Source organism: Malurus melanocephalus, unplaced genomic scaffold, assembly GCF_030028575.1.
Source record: "Malurus melanocephalus ecotype Western Australia unplaced genomic scaffold, MMel_1.1 scaffold_545, whole genome shotgun sequence".
Classification (NCBI taxonomy): domain Eukaryota; kingdom Metazoa; phylum Chordata; class Aves; order Passeriformes; family Maluridae; genus Malurus; species Malurus melanocephalus.
The window spans coordinates 143,887-161,561 of NW_026623777.1; the positions used below are offsets into that span (position 1 = coordinate 143,887).

Here is a 17,675-nt window from a genome sequence, read left to right on the forward strand (position 1 = left end):
TATTTATCGCTCTAATACTGCAATTATAATGCAGTTCTTGTAGAAYAATTGCTCTATTGGTCAAATGATTCATCAGAGGCCTCCCAGTTGAAAGCCACACAAGTAATCAGAGACATTCCAGTGCCCACCCTCCCTCTGGGTGAAGAAACTTCTCCTGACACCCAGCCTGAAGCTCCTGTGACACAGCTCCAGCCCATTCCTGGCTCCTGGCCCTGCTCTGCAGAGTGAGAGATCAGTGCCTGCCCCTCCAGTTYCCCTCCTGAGGGTGCTGAAAACCCCAAAGAGATCCCCCCTCAGTCTCACCCTGGTATTCAATGGGACACACTGAGAATTGTGACAAGAGCTGCTAATAAAGTGCTAAAAAAGCTGCTCATTACAGCTCTGGAATTTGTTCCCATGAAGCCAGGAGCACAGATCCAAGCCAGCACAAAGCCAGATAGGGCAGCACACATTCTGCCACCTTGCACACCACASTCTGCTACAGATGAAAGTGTTTTATGTGGCTCAGGCAGCTTCCCTGAAGACACAGAAAAGGCCATAAGGAAATCAGAGCATTGATGGGCCTTATTCCATTCAGTGATCCAGTCTGCTGCRGTGTTTCAATTTGTGTCTCTCTCATCTTGTCTATCAACAAACTCAGCAATCAGCCCCTGCAAGGCTAAGCACTGCAGAGCAGACGTGATGCAAACGAGAGAAAACTTCTCGCACTCGCAAGGAAACAATAGTTTTTTGTTGGTTGAAAAAGGAACAGAAAAATCAAAGTGACATTAATTTTCAACTCACTGCAACGCTGAGCTGCAAAATAAGGTTTTGGAAACTGAAGGCAGCTCTCTGGCCCTCGCAGTGAGAAGAATGGTGTTATTAAAAGAAGCAGTCTTGCGTTTCTCTCTTCCTTTTCGTAAGAAAGTGCTCTAATGTAGCTAAAAGGGGGCCTGTGCTTCGCTCTTGCTGAAATAACTCTTTATCTCTGACAGGTGGAAGAAAAAGAATTTCAGGAACCCAGAAGTAAAAATGAGAATTTTTGTTATATCTTGCAATCCCAGCAGAGAATTCTATATTCTTGCAGTAAGTTTTTTTTTTTTTTTGGTTTTTTTTTTTTTTTTTTTTGCTATTGTACAACATTATGCTTTTATTCTGGCAACTAAAAGGCACAAAACACAATGTTACCTTCCATTAACGTTTCATAGCAGGGTTGACAATTTAGTTTTATAACACATCACTCCATTTTTCATGACCATTACCTGCCTAAGAATTCCTCTCTTATCAGAAACCTGAGAGATTCTCAAAGAGAACAGCACTGTATTTTCAGAAAGATATTTACCTGTGAAGAGATACAGAAAGTACACAAATCACACACAATACAACATTATAGCAAACAGGTGAAGCGTGTACAATGGAAAAGGAAAATATGTGCAYTTCTGCACTTTATGAATATCCTAATTCCCTTCCCTCTGGAAGACAGTATAAATACCTCTGTATCTCACTTTGCTCCACAGTGATTTTTCTAATTTAAATAAAGCAAGTAATCTGGAAGAGCTTTTCCCATCACACCTGTTATTGAGTCTAGGATCATGGGGAAGAAGGAAGTTTTAGGTATCAACACTGCAACATTCTAGCACTGTTACCTGAATGAAAGAACAATCCTAAATCCTGCACTTCTTATCCTTGTCCCAAATTARACTCTTAAATGAGAGCTTTTGCTCTTTTTTCCTCCTTCTCAAATACCACATTTACATGYCTGCAGAGCTGTGGATCACATTTTCCTGCCATCATCCATATGTTTTTGATTGCTTCCCCCCCGCTGCAGTAAGAAGTAAACTGAATTTTCAATGTAAGACACCAGTGTTGACTAATCATGTTCCTTACCCTGATTCCGAGCTCCACGTTCTCTCCTCCATATATTTCCATGCCTTCATCCAGTAATCCAATCTCTTGGAAGTATTCTCGATCCACTATGAAGCATCCAATCAGTGCAGGGCTTCTGGAAGAACAAACCAGCAGCAACCAAAATAAGCAGCTAGATTATGAAGAATTTTATTATCCAGACAAGGATTATACTTATAATTGCTGGGTAAAATGGTGCAGCAAAACAGATTCTGAAGGATGTGTTTCTCAAAGAGATTAATTTCACCCTGCCTTCTAATACCWTTAATTCTAAAGTAAAATATGTGCTAGTGAAGGAAAATAGAGCCAAAATTATCGGACACAGAAATCCACCAGAGCAGGTAGGATTTCAGTGCTAACAGTGAGAGATCCAGGAGCCCCAGTTTGGTTCCTGAGGCAAAGGCCAGTGCAGTCTCTGCCCTTGCTAAGCCCTCAAGTCTCTTGTCTGTGATAACTGCAAAGGACACCTGCTGATGCACAGTTCTGTGTGGCTAGGCAGAAGCAAGGTTCAGCTAGAGCTAAAAAACTTGTGTCTCTATGCTTATGTAAAAAAAAAAAAAGAGATTATTTCTTGAGTAGGAACATCCAGATAAGGTTTTTTAATACAGAATCAAGGAAAGTCTGCCCTTACCAGCRTAGTGTAACATTGTCCTGAGCCAAATTCAAACACATTGCATATCTTTACTGGATCAGTAATCTGTATTTATGTCATGGTCTGAACCAAGCCATTTTTACTATACAGAGACAATTTTAATAAGGTAAGGGTTCAGCCACAGAGGGTATGATTTTACCTTTATGAGATGCAGTGGAGAAGGATACAGAGACATTTRGCCTTTTCATTTTTCTCCTACCTTATAATGCACAATGGCAGAAATAAAAGAAAAATGTCTTTCCTGATTATTATGCTGGTATCAGGCACTCTGGTAATAAGAGGATATTAATTAGCAGGATGGGGGAAATCACCCTGCTTTTATTGAGGACACTCAAGCTACAGTAAGTGTAGACATCTGCTTTCAAACAGATTATAGGGTGTCTTAATCACAGTTTGTGCAATTCTGCAGAAATCTATATATTTATACCTTTAAAAGCTATAGTGCTCACTCTAAAACAATGAAAGGCTGTTTCTGATACATTTATTAATGAAAAAGAAAACCAGTTAACATCAACACAAAAGCTWTGCTTCTTCTGTGATAAGATACTTCTGCTTCTGTTGCTGTTTCTAATGTATTTCTCAGAGTATCTCCTTCCCTTTGCTAGAATTCTAAAAGCAGAATGGAGGCACGATAGAAACCATCAATCAACACACATGGCTTTGTTTGTTGGTTTGTTTGTTTTAATTACCCAACACACACATGCACCATATTGCACTGAATAAAACACGTGCCAGGGAAAGGGCTAGGGAGCAAACCTGAATGTCCAGTGTTCACAAAGGACATTCACTCCCCAGTCCTCATATTGAACAGGGTTTGGGGGTAAAATGGAAAAGMGGATTTGCTCTTTATTCTGTGTTTAAATACTTTTAATTTTAAAAGTCAYCATAATAATTAATCTATGTAGATAATCACAGGACCCTAAATATCATTTAGCTCCAGACTCCAGCCATGAGCAGGCACATCCTCAAACAGATCAGGTTGCTCAGAGCCCCATCCAGCCCGGCCTTGAACACTTCCAGTGATGGGGCAGTCACAACTRCTTTGGACAACCTGTGCCAGTGCCTCACTACCCTCACAGRAAATGTTCTTGCCAGGATCTAATGTAACCCTGCCTCTGCCAGTATAAAGCCATTCCCACTCATTCTATCACTAGCCACCTTTTGTCCCTTGCCAGCTCTCCTGGTACCACTCTTTAGGCAGTGGAAGGTAAATCTCTGTCAATSTCCCTRGAGCCTTTCCTTCTCCAGGCTGAGCAGCCCCAGCTTCTCAGCCTGTTTTTATAGCAATGTTTTTACAGCATTCATAGAGTTCATTGCCAGCGATAACCACTTCTAATGATGTGGGAATTATCACCCCTTTTTGCATATGTCTGTCGCAAACCTGTTAACTTTTATCTCCTGCTTTCCAATTCTAGGCCCTGTTCATGGGCCAGGCCAGTTCAGAGTGTGTTGACAGCACCTGAGAGAAGTGCCTGCCTCTAAAGACAGAGCTATGGGTTGAAAAATAGCTGCCACTGCTCTTTGAGGATTTGCTTTTCAGCTGGTGCAGGGAGCTGGAGCTCAGGTCCCAGAGGCCCCTGGCAGGGAATGCATCTGTGTCAGGAAGGGTTTGGATCCCAGAGAGCTGCAGAGAGGAGCTCTCCCCTCCCTGAGCCAGAGGGATGCTCTGGAGCAGCCTCACACCGCTCTAGGCATGAGGAGAAGAGAAGGTACAGACCCAGACTGTCCCAAAGCAAGGATCCAACAATGGCAGTGAGCAAACATTGGCTCCTAAGACAGCTGTACAGCTGGGTGACAGCGTGGCAAAGAGTGCAGCTGCAGATCAGCTCTGATTGTGCAAAGATCTGCAAAGTGAACTCTACTTGTGCCCATTAGCACTAAATTAGCAGAGGAGAATTTGGARTAAACAGTGCTGCTGAACAGTCTTTTCTGCCATCCTACTTTGGCAAGAAACCGACTTAAAAAAATCTTAAAATCTTAAAAATTTTGAAGTTTCCTTTAAAACCTTTTTAAAGAACCAAGAGTTTTCTTGATGACTGTGTAGGGGTCAAAGACAAAACTGARGAGAACAGCTCAAGGACATTTAACTATTTTTACTTTACAGAAAGTAAAACCTATTACATCAMTGAGCCCACTCAGCCCCTGCCATGCCAGGGAGAGCATTGCCAGTGCCAGCCTAAGCCAGGCCACAGTTACCTTATTGGAGCAGTKGTGTTCTCCAGCTTCCACCAGGACTTGGGAGGGTTCAGATACCGGCACCACAGCTCCCAGTCAAACCCCTGGGCTGAGAGGGGGTACTCCTCTATTTCAAAATTGTCATACTTAATGTTATCAAATGACGGAGAAATTACTCTTTTTCTGTTTTCTTTTATCCTGGTGAGCACTGGTTCAGCCCTAAAAAAAAAAAAAAATGGTTAAGATTCCATCAGTAAAAGCATAGCACTGATGGAAATCACAGAACAGTTCGGGTTGGAAGGGGCCTTTGGAGATTTCTTAGTCCTCTCATCAAATAAACAGCAGTGTGTGCTGTATTTTTCAGAAGCACAGTCTAAAGCTGTTACCCATTCAGAGCTGCCCTGATTCAAGATGGAGTTTTGACAGTGCAGGATTTGCCCCAAAATGACACAGTGCAATATTTTCTCTAAGATGACCTATTGTTAACCTTGATTTTAGCTGGTGGATGGAAGAAATGAGTATCTRCATATCATAGAACATTTATACCCTTTCCACCAAGTAACAATAACTTCAGGCTCTCAACATGGTCAAGGACATCAAGATCAGAGCTAATAATAGATTTATCCTAGGGACAGAAGATCCTGACTTTTTACCATCATTTTTACTTAAGATGCAACAGAGATATTAAATCCAGACTGAACATTATTTTAGTTATGYTTACTTTTGCAGAGTGGCCAAAATAACACCTCTTTCTTTACACTGCAGAACATACAAGAAACATAATGTTTTTAATGCAAAGGAGATACATTTGCCCTCATGGGCAAAGGCCTACACTTTTGGAGGAGGTTTTAAACCTGTAGTTTTCCAATGGGATTTAAATACATTGCAATGAGATCAGCAGATAAACCATAAGAACAGATCTAGATCATRTTACACAGCACGAACACATTTTTCCTGCTTGTGTCCATGATTATGTCTGAATCTTCATTAAAAAGTTCAGAATGCTAACTCACCCTCTATCTGCAAGAGACATGCCAGTCAGTAACGGAACACCAGGGCTGGGCAAAGGTCCCTGGGTCAGAAAAACTCGAGGAGGACATACCATCCCACGTTGAATTCCACGTGGGCATCGAAGAGGGCGACGACGGGCGCGGTGGCCGCTCTCCAGCCGCTGACCCGAGAGCGGATCAGCCCCTCCTGCTTGCTGTGCCTCACCACCTTGATGAACCCAGCCTTGTGGGCATTCACCTCRTCAACATACTGCTGCAGCTTCTCCTTCAGCTCCTCTGCACCAGGCAAAGAATTAGGTGTTAACACAAAGTGTCAGCTCAACAAGATGTAAAAACCTGCTCTTTCGGCAAAACAGGGGCAGCCTTCACACAGCTGCTAATTCTCAAATAGTCAGTCTAAAAGGAGATGAGCAAAAAGAAGGACCATCAATTATATAGCAATAAAAACAAATCAGTAATAAAAAACAGAAATCATTGTTGATTTGCTGGCAGAGAAGMTGTCAACTTGTTTATTTGCTGCCAAATAAGTTGCAACTTGTTTCTCATTTTAGAAGACCATGTTGTTCTCCTTCCACTCTGTGTACATGAGCAAAGCTTGAGTTTAGGAGCAATAGGTCATGAGGAATAATTATTTCATCACCTGTAAGACTGACAGACCATCTATTTAGGCACAGAAATATCTTTAGGCTTCCTGAAACTTACCCTAATTTGATTAGCTATGCAATATTTTTTTCAACTTCATAAAACATTAATGCTGTTAACATCTGATTTCCTTTTTTTTTTTACTTTCTTTTTCCAATTATTTCTATTTCTACTGTATGCAAATCTGCCGGTATTTGTACTGCTTGAAAAGATTGCTTCGAATGGAAGGTGGCAGCTTTTGAAACATTAAACACTGGTTAGACAGGCACTGGGCCAAAGGAGTGTGCCAGKGAGGAGCAAAGGAACAATGCAGCAGCTGACACAGAGCTATCTGGAGAGAACTGAAAGCACTTAGCAATTCCATCAAGGTTTTCCCTGCTGCCAAACCAAAACAACAATGATTCCTGCTGCCATGTTAGCCAGCAYTCATCATGCTTCTGAATTACTTATTGGAGAGTTCGCACTGCAGCACAGACAAACCCTGGTACAATTAATGAAAGGAAAATTGTCCTTTGAGTTGGTACCAAAAAGCATCTACCACTGCTCTCAGATTATGCTTGAAAGGAAACTAATATGAAAAAAAAATAAAAAAAGTCACCATTTTATTCACAAGCACCACTGCAAAATGCCAGAGTGGCAGAAGAATTCAGCTCCATGCAGGTCCCCAGTCAGAAGTTGTCACATACCAGACTGTCAAGGGAGCAAGATTTGCCGTGTCCTATAGGAAACTGGCTGCAAAACTCACCCAAAAACCCCACAGACTTCCAGACACATGTGAAAATCACAAAGAACACGAAGGGGGTTTCTATTTTTATCATATAAACTGTATTGCCATCCATATGGACTCACATACACCCAGACTCTCACAACAGATTCCACCAAGTGGTGTTAAAAACAACTCTGGTTATGGAGGCCCAGGGAAAACAAAACATTTTCCCAAATAAACTGAGTGAGGAAAAACAAGCAGGAAATTCTGACTCTCTCACAGCCTAACCTCTAAGTCTTCATTTTTCCCTTGCTAATTGCATTACCATAAAGGAAAACTTTAGCTTTTATTCACCTTCATCGCATTTTCCCTGAAGTTTTAAATTAAATGTCCCCAAAGTTTCCCAGGCTGCTGCTTGAAGCACACTACTTTAAATAGGTTGCTTTTCAAGTGTGAAARGAAGGAACACATTTCAGTGACATCCCCAGAAATTACCAGCAGTGAAGACAAGTGAAGTGAAGAACAATTAATTCAAAATTTGGCCATTCAATATACTTTGAGAGCACTTTCAAAAAACTCAATGCCAAGCCTATCTACAGAAAAGCATGCCAAAAGAAAAGCCAACATGAACTGATTTGGGTTTTTTTAGAATTCACATATCCTTTGTTAAAATGTCCTATATTCGAACTTCAGACTTAGATTCAACAATGCCTTTAAAATATCTGTCAAYGCCTATAAATGTGCCTTTGTGTAAGATTATTGGGTGACCACAGAATAATCTGTATTCATTCACATAWTTTGCTACCTGATTTTTATCATTTAGTGATACACTTGAACACTCTYAAATACTTCCTCAGGCAAATCTGTTATCATGACTTGGACCCTTCAACACATGAAGAATTTTGAGGTTCTATCGCAAAGAAATTGAAGTGTTTGAAATTATCAGTTCTGGCAGGAAGTTTTACCACTACTTTAAGCTAAGAACTCAGCATTGATTTTATGAAAGTTATCTTTTTATTCATTTTTCTTTTCAAGAAAAGTATGCTTGGGTTGAGAAGAAAAGGTACATTTTAATTAAGTTCATTTCAAAGGCAATTTCTAGCTCTTGACTTTCTATAGGACAAAACCCTTTAACTCCTTTGTCTGACACTACAGAGCGTTTTCCCCACACCCTGTCCAACTCTTTCAATGATAAGTGCCATTCTTTTGATAAGGAAAGAGAAAGAATTAATTTAAGAAGTCATTCATGCTCATAACAGCTTACATTACTTGAACATTTCAAATGCAATTTGTACCAAATACTTCATGGGCAAAGATGTCAAAAAGAAATAATCTGATCAATCCACAGTGTCACACTGACATCAACAGATATTGGCACTTTTCTTATGAGCTCAACCAAATCTACACAAGTAGTGGCTGCTACTTGAATTTAGTGACACGTGTTTGAGAGCATTAGCAACAGAAACCATTCAAGCATTTTTGGAGGCAAAATAATCTGACAAATGTGAAAGGGAGGGGAGAAAGCTGGGGCGTATGAAAGGTTTTCCAATCAAGCAATTTCTCAGAGATCTCTAGTGATTGATTTCAAGGCTAAAATCACAGTGATGGTACTGAGAAGTGCACCCAGGCAGTATTTATGTGCTGGTGTTTCACAGTCGGGATGCCACCAGCCCAGGGCTCTCCCAAAGCACAAAGGGTGAATCCATTCCTACCAGAAGAGCTTAGAAGAAGCCTGTCCTTAGTGCACACGACTGCAGCCTTTAAGTGTGGTCACATATGGCTTCAGAATCACACCTGACACAGGTGATCCTACTTTCTGTAAGCTGACCCAAATTATTCTTCCAAAATATCCCAAAGTGCCAGCGTGCAGCTATTTATATCACCTAGAAAGGGGAACTGTAATTTATTCATGTATTTTAGGCTTTGCTATGAGCAGTAACTTGTCATGAGAGGGTGGCAGGACAGGCATGGGGATGAAGGACAGGAACACCCTGGCAGTGYGTTTGTACCTCTGGTCATTTAGCACAGTATGAGCTGGCACACTGGAACCCAAGCTAAAACAGAGGCACCACGAGAAAAGGCCAGTCCTGTCAGACTTGGTGTGCTGCTTTTGACACAGGAAACGGTGTTTATCTGCAGCACTGCGAGGGGATCAGGGCTGAACGGGCTAAATCACATCACGGGTGGATAAAAGATAAGAACACCACGCATTAACTTCTGAGCACTGCTGGCTAGGGAAGATTCAACTCATAGCATTTTCTGAATGCTTGAGTCATAAAGTCTGATGTCAGGAGACTGCAATGAAAGCTCTGCCCACACAGCTGCCCCCTGATGTGGCAGAGGTTCTGCTATCAGCTGGCACACACACTGAAATGTTGCCTTTGCAGCCACACCAACAGACTGAACTGGGCAAAGGATTTAAATACCTGCTCTGCTGAAAGGCCACTCTGTCCCTGCCAGCACCTTCTGAGCTTCCAGAGAGGCAAATGGTCCAACAGCACTGGAACTCTCCTAACTGCCCAGAAAAGGAAGGCTGAGGACCTTCCACTGGAGTTGCAAAGACTGGAGAATGTGATAGTTCCCAGGAAAGAACTCCATGCTGGTTATGAAATAACTTCCATACAACTGTAAGTCATGGCCACAAAAAACCAGAGCCTTGCCTCCAGCAAGGGATGACATCCCAACCCCACTGTGTGATGGATGTCTGATGGGGTCTGGGGTTCAGGCATGGGGGAATTGGAAAAGCTGAATGAAAAGTATCCTACGTAATTATTCTTGAATGAAAGCAAAAATAGAATGGAAAAACACGTACGGAAAGGAGGCATCAGAAAGAAAAAGGAAGAAAATGGGAAATGATAAAAATACGTCACAAAGGAAGGAATGGAATATTACTGGGGGTGGAGGAAGGGAGGCAGRGAGGGATGATTCAGGCAGGAATTTAATTACTGTGGCTGAAAGCAAGGAAAAGCTGAATGGTGAGATGTGAAAAATGGAGGAATGCAGTTTGTGACGAAGTGCAGCAAAAACTGGGATAGAGGAGATGATAAGAGGCACAGGTACCCAGGAATTTGAGAACATGCAAAAGGGAGACCCCAGCTGAAGGACACAAGCTCACAAAGAAGGACGAGTTGTACGGGATGGCAGCGAAGAAATGAGCATTCAAAAAGGGCACACTGCCAGGGTAGAGGGAGTCCAAGCAAAGTGGACTGAGAGAACAAAGACCAAGGAACCAGACCACTCCTGGAGGAAAAGAAGCAGGAATGAACACAGGAGGTGAAAAAGGTGTGAAGAGTGATACATCAGAAAAAAAAGAGGGGTAAGAATAATTGGGACAGATGGCCTTATTCATCAGAAGTGTCCTTCTCTTCTCTGCTGCACTGCACACTTCATTCTAATATCCTACTCCGCGAACTCTCCCCTTTAAAGCCGGGATTAAATCCATGGTCACAAGGACTCAGAAGAGGAGAGAGCAGTCTGCAGCCACCGTGGGTGAACACATTCAGGACACAAAGTCCCCATAAAAATCTCAGTCTATTTACATTAGTGGTTGTATTTCTTTTTCCAGCAGAGTTCTGAACTGCATGGCCAGGCCACTCTCTCACATTCCTGAGTAAGAACATTCCTCATGCTCAGAGTAAGAAGAACATTCTTCACGCTCCGAATTCTGCTGCTGGCTGGAACAGATGGGCAGAGGACAAGGGTTTGCCTGCGGTTATTTCCTTCTCCCGTCTTTCCACAGTGGCTGGCACACCTGGCTGCAGTCCCAGCAGACATATGCTCCAAGAATCGCCTCCATTAATTCAAGTTGCAGCGCTAAACGTGGCTAAAGTCAAAAGCAGAGTTTGTAACAACAGCCAGCACTGCTCTCAGATCTACAATGGAGCACATTTCCTGGTCTGTACATAAGTAAATGCTTTTTAGCATCTGAATCCTAACCAGCATTGCACAGCCCTCTTTACCTGTCAGTTCCTGCCAACCCTTCTGAAAGCTTCCCTGCGTAAAAAATGGGCAATAATGATTTCAGCATCAAGACCTTTAGCTAATGTGGAGAATCAATCTAGGCAGATAAAGTAAAGGCTTCCTGAGGCATAAACCACAGCCCAAATGTGAATGCAGGTTTGGATGAAGTTTGGCTGTTTCCTTGTTTTCAGGTGTTTCTGTTTGTCTTGGAACTTTGGTGACATTCAGGTAAGGGAAGAAAAAGAAGCAAACCAGGAAGAAAGCAAGACCTAAGGTTTTCCCTGGGAGATTGCTATTAAAAGGATTTTTTATAGTTGCCATCTTCMAATTGTGCTGTGCTATGAAACCTATCATGCATTTGAACAGCAGTCTTGAGATTTATTCACCACTGCTTTTGTAAAGGAAAAAAAAAAATCAGACAGTCTTCAATTCCCACATAACTCTTAAGAATTACCAAAGAAATATACTTTTTTAATGAAAAGCTCCAGATGCTTTTTGAAAAGTTTCTTTTCAGTCAGTGATTTGAGGACAATCCCTCACAGGTGATACAGTTGCACCTGACCCACTTTCCACCAGTCTGTGCTAATTCCCAATGCTGCAAGACATAAAATTCACATTCTATGATATCCAGCATTATTACTGCATTTCAATAGCTGTATTCATGGAATCTCAGGACAAAATGAGAATCATTACACTGAACACACAGCAATATTTCATTCGTAACTAATGCTTCTAGGAAAAGGAAGAAACCTTACAAAATCTGAGCCTCTAGTGCAGTATTATTAACTACAATGTGAAAAAAAGTCATAGAGGATGATAATTACTGCTGTAGTATTCAATGCTGCAAGGCATGCTCTGGACACACTAATGGCCACTGCCTCCTCTTGAAGCTGAACTCAGCATGGCTCACAACCAGCTTTTTTAGAGAGATTTCAAATCATCTGAAAATACCTTCAAGGGGTACTTTGTAATGCAGTGGTGCTCAATGCCAGCAAAAAAACCTCAAAAGCCAAGCCAAGGCTCCAGTGGCACAGGTCACCACCCTGTCCCTGGAGAGGCAGGATGCAACAAGGCAGAGGGAAAATAAACCACAATGCCAACAGKCTCCAGCTCAGGCAATCCTGCTCCTAAATACATTTCTGAAGTCTAATTAACCACCAGCAGTCATGGGTGTGGTCATTTAAATTTTTTAAGCCTCTTCTCTGAAAATAAAAATTAAACTCTGCTGCATCTGAAGGCAAAAAGAAATAAATTATTATGTCGACAAATTGTAAACTTCTGGGTACATTATCTCTGCAAAAAAACCTCAGCACTACTGAGGAGAATGGGAAAGATTCTGATCTGACACTTAAAACTACAGCAAAATACCTGAAATCTGTGCAGTTGCTTAGTCACCAGCATGATTAAGACCCAAATGGGACACAAATGATCAACACTGATACTTGGCYTGTTATACCAAAACTTCTGTTCTCATTACACAGTACAAGGACAGTCACTGAAATGTGCCCTTTTTATCCTTCCATTAGATTAAATTTTACTACTAATGTACCTAACAGCATGTATGAAACAATTCAGTGTAATGCCTATCAGGATTCCACAGAAAAGATGGTGTGGCGAAAAACACACATTTAGCCATACAAACGGCTTTTTTAAGTAAAGGAGCAAAATTTTAGGACCTGCAGAACCTATTTTCTGCTTTTAAATGGCACACACTGGCATTTTCACCGTTTCCTAACTCCAAACATTTATTTTTTAAAAAGGGAAACTTCACAAAGAGATTAAYTGAGGTCTCCCGAAATATAATTGGGAACTTGAAAAACTGCACTGAGAAAGTCATAGATAATTTGCTTGGCATACCTTGAAGTACATTAAATAAAATACTATAGCACATATTGTTCAAGACAAATGTACAGATTTTGGCTCTAGACTTGGATTAAATTGTTTCTGGAATTTAAAAAAAAAAGTCTAGTTCTTCCATTGCTCTTTTCCAAAATACAGGTCCACAGAAATTTGGGATGTATTAAAAGATGCCCATTCGGACTCTGCCAGATCTCTAGGCTCACTTTTTGTTTCCAGTCACTTCACACAGCATGACGATTCCTGTCTGTGAAGTCTATGGCTGTGGCACAGAAAGAAACCTTGCATTAAGTTAGAGAAGCTGCCATTCCTGGCAAAAGTTTGAGGGTAAAAATACCACAGATGCCTGTGAGAAGCAGTGGCTGGAGCCCCTGCAAATACAAAACAAGTGCTTGCCCCCTCAGGTAACATCACAGGGAAACCCAGAGTAACCCGCTTATCTTACAAGCAGCAACACTTGCAATGTAAAGAGCTACTCACAAAAACACAGAATGACATAAATATAAAGGATTCATCTCAGCGATGCTAGAAGGGGGAAAGGAGAATAGAAAATAGAGTACTTTAAAGGGAAAAGTAAGTTTTCAAATAAATATTTCAAGATTTAAACTAATAGTAGGAAAGCCCATAAATCATCTTGACAATCACTCCTGTTCCAAGCATCCATCTGCCTATTACCAGCTCTTCAGCATACATTATGGGATAAAGAGGACTGTAGAAATCTGATTTACTACTGCAGGGAAGAGATGCCAGAGAAAGGGTTAGAGAGTAGCATAAAATCCTGTAGAGAGTTGCATTTTTCTAGGAGACTAACTATAGCTCTGCACAGCGTGATTTTGTATAAAATGACACGTAACACCAAGCCAAGGCAGCCAAACCAAAGGTTACCTTCCTCTCAATTTCTGTCTCCCTGCTTGGGGCCAGGAACCCAAGGATTTAAGGCACTGGAGGGTAAGAAAGGCAAGCTTTCTGAATAAAAGGCAGAGGAAATCATACAATTATTATACAGTACAGCACCAGTACTGGTGCTAACAAAAAATGAGGCTGGACAGGTTTTCCTGAAAGATAAAGTAATTCCTGTGATTTCTTATCTATTTCAGGTATGAAATAATGAAAAAGAATAATTTTGACAAGTTTGTAGAGCACAGTACAGAGAGTATTTGTTAGTGAGCTGATCACAGTGGTGACAGGCTCTCAGAAACACTGATGTTCCTGACACTGCTCTGCAATGCCCCCACTAAAATAACTGCCTGTGAATTATACAGTATCAGACTCAAACTCTAGAAGCCACTTTTTTTCCACCAGATATTTCTCTTCTTTTACACCTGCTTTGTGGCCAATTTGTCYGTGTCCAGAGACCTCAGGCCCTGCAGCACCAGTGGCCACTCAGATTGAGCTCCTGTTTGAAAGGTGCAGAAATGAATTTGCACGAATTGTAGAGCTCGAGCCCACCAGCCAAAGCTGTGTTTCAATGCTGTGCTCTTTCCTATCGAATTGCCACGTGTTGCATAAGAGAGAGAGGAGAAAACTGAAGGTACAGGCCTAGACCAAGTTGCTGAGTTTTGTGTGTACTTTGAAGAGTCAGGATWGCATCTTTTCCTTCTCTCCTAGTCAACAGAAGAGATGATGACATGCATAGCCTGGGGTGGGGAACTTACTTACTTGCTTCCCAATAATTTCCTTCTCTGTACAAATCTGAGATACATTCGTGATCAGCAGCAGCTCACAGGATTTAGCTCCAGGGATATGGCCAGATAACAGCAGTCACGATGGCAAGGATAAGAGAAGCCCTTTGTTCAGCATTCCCCTTCAAGGGGATAAACYCAGATTCTCCTTGTATTTTAGCAGTTCAGACTTAACCCCCCCAGCACAGCAGAATTTTTATTTCAATTCAGCATTCTGTGCTTATTAAAATTTCACCTCTAAAGTTGCTAGAAAATAAGACTTGGAAATAGTGCCCAGCATGGCCTCACTAACAACCACCCTGGAAGCACTGAGCCATCAGATACAGGCAGTGCAATCCTTCAGATCATGGAGAGCAACATCTGAGCACAGACAGCAGRGAAGCAGCGAGGTAAATGCTGCTAATGAGGAGAGGAGAACTGGAAATCTAAAGGAAAGGTCTAAGAAAGACATTTTACACAAAATAGAAGGAGAATCACAGGGTGGAAACAAGGAAAGCATTGAAACCATGAGCTTGAAAACACTCTGAAATACTAAGGATAAAACTTTAAGGTCTTAGGCCTCTAATCTACTGTTCCATTCACAATTCTGCCTACCAGAGTTGTTAAACACACAGTTATTSTGTCTCTGAACACACTTTTGAACAYKCCCCACWCGTGCAGACTTGCAGACAGCCTGGCAAGAGTGTGAGATGAAGAAGGGAGAAAACACACACGGGTAACATTTGAAACACCAACAGTAGGAGCAAGAGGCAGAATGAAAGGTTTCTCAGGTGTGATTCACCCTGGGGCAAGAAGCACAAGCTCTTACCGTTGTTACTGTTGTCATCAACCAGGATGATCTCCTTGAGGAGGTGAGCGGGAGTGCGCTCCATGGCCGAGCGGATGGAGCGCAGCAGCACCGAGAGCGCCTCGTTCACRAAGATGAACACGATGCTCACCTCGGGAAGACGCTCAGGAAACGTGAGGTTCCTGCACCTGACGGGAAAAGTCAAAGAGAACAAAAGAGGTGAGCTGCTGAAAGTCACAAAGCAAACAAAAACTGTTTCAGATAAATCTACCCCCAGTCGTAAGAGYGCATTAAAAGATACAGCTCCAAAAGAACACCCTGCTACAAAATCCAAGATAGAAAGGGCAGCCAGAAATCAGGTATWATAATGGAAAACTCACCAGTGCCTGTTATCTTAGCGATACGCTTGCAGCCAAAAATGAATGATGTAAAATGGTCCAGCAAACAAATCTATAGCCACTCTATCTTTTAGCTGCCTACCCTAGGCACAGTAATATTTGTTATTCTCAGCCATAGCAATATATAAAGAAGATAAAAATGAAAAACTRACAAGATACATCACCAATCAGATTAAGAAAAACAGGGATTTTTGAATGTACTTTGAATGGCAATAAAAATACAATGAAAATAGTTCAAAGAAGTTGCTTCTTTAAATACTGGTGGTTTTTTTTTTCTTCTGTCAATTCAGCTAAGTTTGAGATAAATGTAAAATACACTGTTGCAAGACATTAGTGACAAATATTAAAAAAATGCTCTAGATGACAAAACCAGCCTCCAATACACTGCTGCCCTGCATTATCACAAATATGTCTGTCRTCATCTCTCTGCCAAGTTTTATGAGGAATAAAATTCCATAATGATAGGAACGAACAAAAAATAGGTACAGAGAGATGGGGGTGTGTGCCTAAAACATGCTGAAGGGGAGAAGAAGAGAGGAAATGGTATGGATGGCAATCTCAGAGCCACGGAGTGGGAGGATGGAGCGGTTGCGTGGCAACCACGCCGGGCAAGTGTCAGTGCCCAGGGCTCTCTCTCACACCACAAASCCCCAGACACTGCTCCAGTGCCCCCACACAACTGCAGACACACATTCCAAATGCCATTTGCAGCTACAATTGTGCCAGTCCTCCACAAAGCTGAGAAATCACCGCCAGCAACCCACTCTGCTCAATGACAGCGGGCGAATACCGCCAAAGTAGCAGTTGTCATGGTTACCAGAAATTCGGAGAAACTCCTGGTGCTCTATTTCAAGCACAACTCTGGGAAATGGAGGGCAGCACACATTATGAAGCTCCTTTCAATTACTGGTCCCCAAGACTTCTATATTCCTCCCCACATTGTGATAATTCAATAAAAAAAATCAGTTTAGCATAATTATGCAGTAAGAACAAAAGAAATTGATTTCCTGTATTAATAGCTTATCTCTGAGACCTTCTACAAATATGTACATAAATTATGAGCACAAATTATTTTCTGCAAACTTTGAAAACTTTCACTAAGARTATCACAGCCAACAATGAAAAAAACATGTTTTTGTTTAAAAAACAACAAAAAAAGCATACATTCCACTTTTTTTTTTTTTTTAAGATACAGTAAGGATGTTGCTAAAACATTTGGGGTACAAGAGTTGTTTTAGGAACACATGTGGGAATGAGCTCTAGCTCCAACTGTGYATGAACTTCTCAAAAACACAAACAGAAAAAGAATTGTTCTTTCTTCAAGAACCAGTAACATTTTGTCCACAGCCAGAATACCAAACAGAAGTTCAAAATACATGGCATTAAAAAGAAAATCGCATTCTGGCATAAATGAAATAAATAGCACTAAAACTCTGGCAAAAGAACTGAGTATTGTAAGAACTCCTGCATTTCCAGCTGCTTGCCTCAACCATGGGTTTCACCACTAAAGGGCCCCAATTTCACCTGCCTTACGCTCTTAATCAGGTGGTTCTGGGCTTCCAAAGACAGCAGCTCTTAATTTCTTCCTATCTTAGCCCGATTACCTGATAAAAMTGAAAATCTGCATTGAAAAGTTCTTCCTTCAGCAGAAGAACACCAGCTACCTCACATGAACTGTAGATGAGATAGAGATTTTAATGCTTGGTGGGATTTTACCMGGCCTGGCTTCGGGCCCTGCAGTGTTTTAGAAGAGAAGCACAACCCTCACACAYATKTGACAGAAATGAGCCAYTGTGGCTGTCMCACRTGCCCTSCCTGTAACACACCCTGCAGAGGGACAGAGCTCTGGCACTCACCCGGCGGGGCGCAGGCCTGGCTTTGAGCCCTGCAGTGTTTCAGAAGAGAAGCACAACCCTCACACA

General features: G+C 41.7%; 1 protein-coding gene across 2 annotated transcripts in view; it reads right to left on the reverse strand.

The window, feature by feature from the left end:
• The window catches only part of GALNT18 (polypeptide N-acetylgalactosaminyltransferase 18), a 37,759-nt gene extending 20,105 nt beyond the window's left edge, over nt 1–17,654 (reverse strand). Inside the window, exons 1-5 of one of the 2 annotated variants that reach the window (XM_057381998.1) lie at nt 17,610–17,654; nt 15,377–15,543; nt 5,814–5,997; nt 4,733–4,930; nt 1,867–1,981 (exon numbers count right to left, since the gene is read on the reverse strand). In XM_057381998.1, coding sequence (XP_057237981.1) covers nt 1,867–1,981; nt 4,733–4,930; nt 5,814–5,997; nt 15,377–15,440 — 561 coding nt within the window. In that variant the 5' untranslated portion in view covers nt 15,441–15,543; nt 17,610–17,654. The other variant, XM_057381999.1, reaches the window with a different exon arrangement.
• Between the last annotated feature and the right edge of the window lie 21 nt (nt 17,655–17,675).